The 3,931-nt window shown below is 41.3% G+C and overlaps 1 protein-coding gene across 1 annotated transcript in view; it reads right to left on the bottom strand.

Annotated features, from left to right (window-relative positions):
* Positions 1-738: 738 nt before the first annotated feature.
* The window catches only part of LOC107102521 (calpain small subunit 1-like), a 12,183-nt gene continuing 8,990 nt past the window's right edge, over positions 739-3,931 (bottom strand). The window contains exons 5-11 of the mRNA XM_015401863.1: positions 2,476-2,533; positions 2,288-2,352; positions 2,085-2,153; positions 1,923-2,001; positions 1,727-1,843; positions 1,384-1,442; positions 739-853 (exon numbers count right to left, since the gene is read on the bottom strand). Coding sequence (XP_015257349.1) covers positions 827-853; positions 1,384-1,442; positions 1,727-1,843; positions 1,923-2,001; positions 2,085-2,153; positions 2,288-2,352; positions 2,476-2,533 — 474 coding nt within the window. The 3' untranslated portion in view covers positions 739-826. The remainder of the gene's footprint in view (positions 854-1,383; positions 1,443-1,726; positions 1,844-1,922; positions 2,002-2,084; positions 2,154-2,287; positions 2,353-2,475; positions 2,534-3,931) is intronic.

Below are 3,931 nucleotides of genomic sequence, written 5' to 3'. Positions count from 1 at the left end.
AATGTGACTGATAATTACATTCTAATTACTCCTTAGTATTATTTTTTCTGCATTAACAGCCTGATGTCCGCACTTTGGACATTACCAATATATATCTTCTGACTGGTACTCAACAGCGCCCCCTGCCTGACTTTTGGAACAAACTGTTTGTGAAAAAGGCTCAAACCATTCTGAGCTTCACATTAAAGCCTTCTCCTTCCCTCAGGTTGAAGGTTCAGTTTACCAAAGATGCAATCAGAGCAAATATTCTTTTTCCCCATTTAGGTTAAAACTTTCATGCAAATTATTTTTATTAGTCATATTTGTACTGTAAAAGAAAGACTACCCAGATGGTCCTGCTTCTTTTTTCTCTTCTTTTATGAAATGAAACCTTGACTAATACATTTCAGAAGCTGGATTTCTGCCGTCAGATGGTAGGAATACTTCCAGCCTTGTTTGTCAGACTCAAGGCCCATGGACCGGATCTAAGGCAAGTTATCTGGCCCTATTTTAATGGGCCAGTTATGCAAATGAATTTCACAGCCAATCTTTAGACCAATGTCTTTTGGACAATATCACCAATGTGTGTTAGACTATAAAGTAAAAAAATAAAAATAAAAAATAAAATGAAAGAAAACAAAGTTTATTTTCCAGTTGGGTCACTTTAAACTTAAAAACATTGTTCAGGATTAATCAGACTGACAGGTGTAAATCGTTCAAATGAAACACAGATTAATGAAACAGAGATGCTCTTTTTTCCCAGTGGGAACTCTCTCTGATCTTTTGGTCCCGTTAACAAAAACAGAGAGAAAAACCAGGTAAAAGCCGAAGTTTTCCCCTCGCTGCCTTATGAGTACATCGTCAGCTGAAGCCACTGTGAGACAGAGACACACTTTGTCAATATCCATGTACATTCAAACTCATACTCAGACTAAACTCTGCCTGAAACATTTCTGACTCAATAAATCATTTTTTACATTTATTTTTCATACATTATTCTCTTGTCTTTACATAAAAAATGCTTATTTTCCTAAACTATGTAAAATAAACTAAAACCAATCTACAGATGAAAATGCTTAAATTAATCTGTATGCAGATGACATGCCGTTTCATGTTTGCTACAGTTTGACTAAGTTTTCATGGACACAAGAATCAATATTCATCTTAGATATATGAGAGATTCTAACATTTTAAAATTATTTATCCACAGAGTTAATCAAAAGACTCACTGGCAATAAACTGACACATTATGGCTGAAGTTCATGTGTCAGACACTCAAGCAGGAAGGGAGGAAATGACAAGGTGGGGGTTTTAAATGGGGCTGGAAATCTCTGTTCTGCTGTTATTCTGGTCCCTGGTCTCGACCTGACATGCAAAAAACATCAGAGTGAATCAAACTAATACCTCCTTGATGTCCAGGTTGATGGTGCCGTTGTTGTCCTTATCCAGAGTCTTAAAAGCTCCTGAGAAGCACACCAATACTTGCATCATCATCATATTAAAATGCTTATTTTCATTTACATTTAGTTACTGGAACTATTTCAGTCACTGAAGCTACAACAAAACAACTTAATGTTACGTTTCTAGATGATATCTAAATAGCTATCATTTTAAAGGATAGTGGGAAAGGGTTTAAAAGACGAAATGATCTTTCCTTAAAATTAATTTTATGGATCAAATAAATCTGAATGAATCAATAAACAAGCTTCCACTGGAGATCAAAGCAAGTAAGTGGGAAAGGACTTACGGCACATCGCGTCAAGCCGCACCACACAGCCAATGAAATTATCAAAGTCCATGTCCCCATTCTGGTCACAGTAGCGGCGGATGATCAGTTTGAAGAGCTGATCGTTCAGAGGGAAACCTGGAAACATCTCTGGAGTTAAACATTCTTCTGGACTTTTCTGATCGTTTCAATCTATGGAGCAAGCCGGGTTTCTTACCTGCCTCCTTGAAGGCATTTGGCAGCTCCCTGGAGCAGATCGTACCTGAGCGATCAGTGTCATGGGACAGATAGATGCTCTGCAAAACACACAGCAGGAAAAAAGAAGATTTAAAAACTGCAACCTGCGTGAGATGGAGCAGTCGGAGCACTGAAGGCCTACCTGCCACTTCTTGATGTTGTTCCAGAGGTATTTAAACTCATGGAAGCCCAGTTTTCCTGTGCTGTCGCTCTGCAGGGAATGGGGTCAAAGATCGAACTCTGATATAGGCCCACAGAAAGGGAATCCTGCAGACTGATGCATCAAGCTATATGATTTCAAATCTACTTTCCATCCACAGCAGCTGACTTTTTATGAAAGGATACATCCATGACAGCAACCATGCTCCTGCAACACTCAATGCTGAAGCCATCAGTCTTCAGGGCTGAGTCTGAGAAGAAACAAGAAACCAAGAAGTCAAAGTTGGACTCCAGCAGGTGAATATTTTAATGCAAAGTAGAAAAGGAAGGCAGTTTAAATGGTTGCAGAAAAGGACTAAAATCAGGACTCTCACTTCTGGAAACGACTCTGTTGAGGATGTTCATCAGCTCATTGGGGCTCACCTCCATGTCCTGTTCAAACAAACACAGCACATTGTTCAGAGATGGCTTCTGCTAGCGACCAATGAAGCTATTGTGCATAAAAACATCCAAATCTGAAGGCTTTAAGTCACAGTTCCACTGAGAAACACAGTGGTGGCAGCATCATGCTGAGGGAATGCTCTTCGGGAACAGGGAAGCACGTTGGTAGAAAAATGAATGCAGCAGAATGAGACCAGAAATTAGGTCAACCCCCCTGATATAAGTCAGAGATACAACAGATGGATTAGATAATGCCTGCCCAAAGTCAGCCCTCAAAGGCAGCTGTCCTACAAGTTTTTGATCTCAGCTTCAGTAGAGCTGATTCTGATGATTGCAGTTCAGCAAAGCCTGTCAATCAGCTATCAATGGAAATCAGCTGTGCTGAAGCAGGGAAACCTCTAAGTCCTGCAGGACAGAGTTTGGACAGGCCTGGGTAAGAGCCATATAGTCAAAGTGCAGACCTGAACACAACTGAGGATCAGTTTAAATGTCTGAGGTGGAAAAGTCTGTGGATGTTGAAAGCTGGTGGAGACAAAACACTGACGACGTACGGCTGGATCTGCAGCCATGGGAGGTTCTACAGAGTCCTGACTGAATTTGGTTCGATATAAATGTGGGCCACAATTTTCAGGTTCTATTGTAAGAACTTATGGAGACTATTAGCCCTAATCCTTATATAGGGCACCAGTGATTGGAGTAACCGCGTTGAAAGTACCTTTTTTTAGTAACGAGTAATCAAAATCATTACTCTTACTGTGACTATAACGCAGTTACCATTGCAGACACCCCGTTACTGCACGTTACTCAGGTCGCACAATGAACATTTTTTCATGATAGGACTCGTGCGCGCCTCGTCATGAGAGAGGGGAGGATGGAGAGTGAGGAGGACTCCAGCGGCAAAATAGCCTTTTCCAGATTGAAATACCGTTGTTACGTCTAGCTGCGTTTCCCCATCAGATACGGTTTCCTCTGCATCTCCGTACAGCGCAGATGGCACGATTCACCGCACAACGCAAGCGACAGGAAACGCGCATGCTCGCTAAAGGCGCGTAACAGTCACCCTCTGCTCGGGAACTAGGGAGAGCGTGAACGATCAAATGTTAGCCTATATGGAGAAAGGGAGAAATATGTATGTATGTATGTATGTATGTATGTATGTATGTATGTATGTATGTATGGATGTATGGATGGATGGATGTATGGATGGATGGATGGATGTATGGATGTATGGATGGATGGATGGATGGATGGATGGATGGATGGATGGATGGGTGGATGGATGGATGTATGGATGTATGGATGGATGGATGGATGGATGGATGGATGGATGGATGGATGGATGGATGGATGGATGGATGGATGGATGGATGGATGGATGTTGCAGTATCT

The sequence above is a fragment of the Cyprinodon variegatus genome, unplaced genomic scaffold (genome assembly GCF_000732505.1).
Source record: "Cyprinodon variegatus isolate N-32 unplaced genomic scaffold, C_variegatus-1.0 Scaffold1269, whole genome shotgun sequence".
NCBI classification, from domain to species: Eukaryota; Metazoa; Chordata; class Actinopteri; order Cyprinodontiformes; family Cyprinodontidae; genus Cyprinodon; species Cyprinodon variegatus.
Note: the sequence above shows the minus strand (reverse complement) of the source record. Positions and strands in the feature narration are given on the sequence as shown.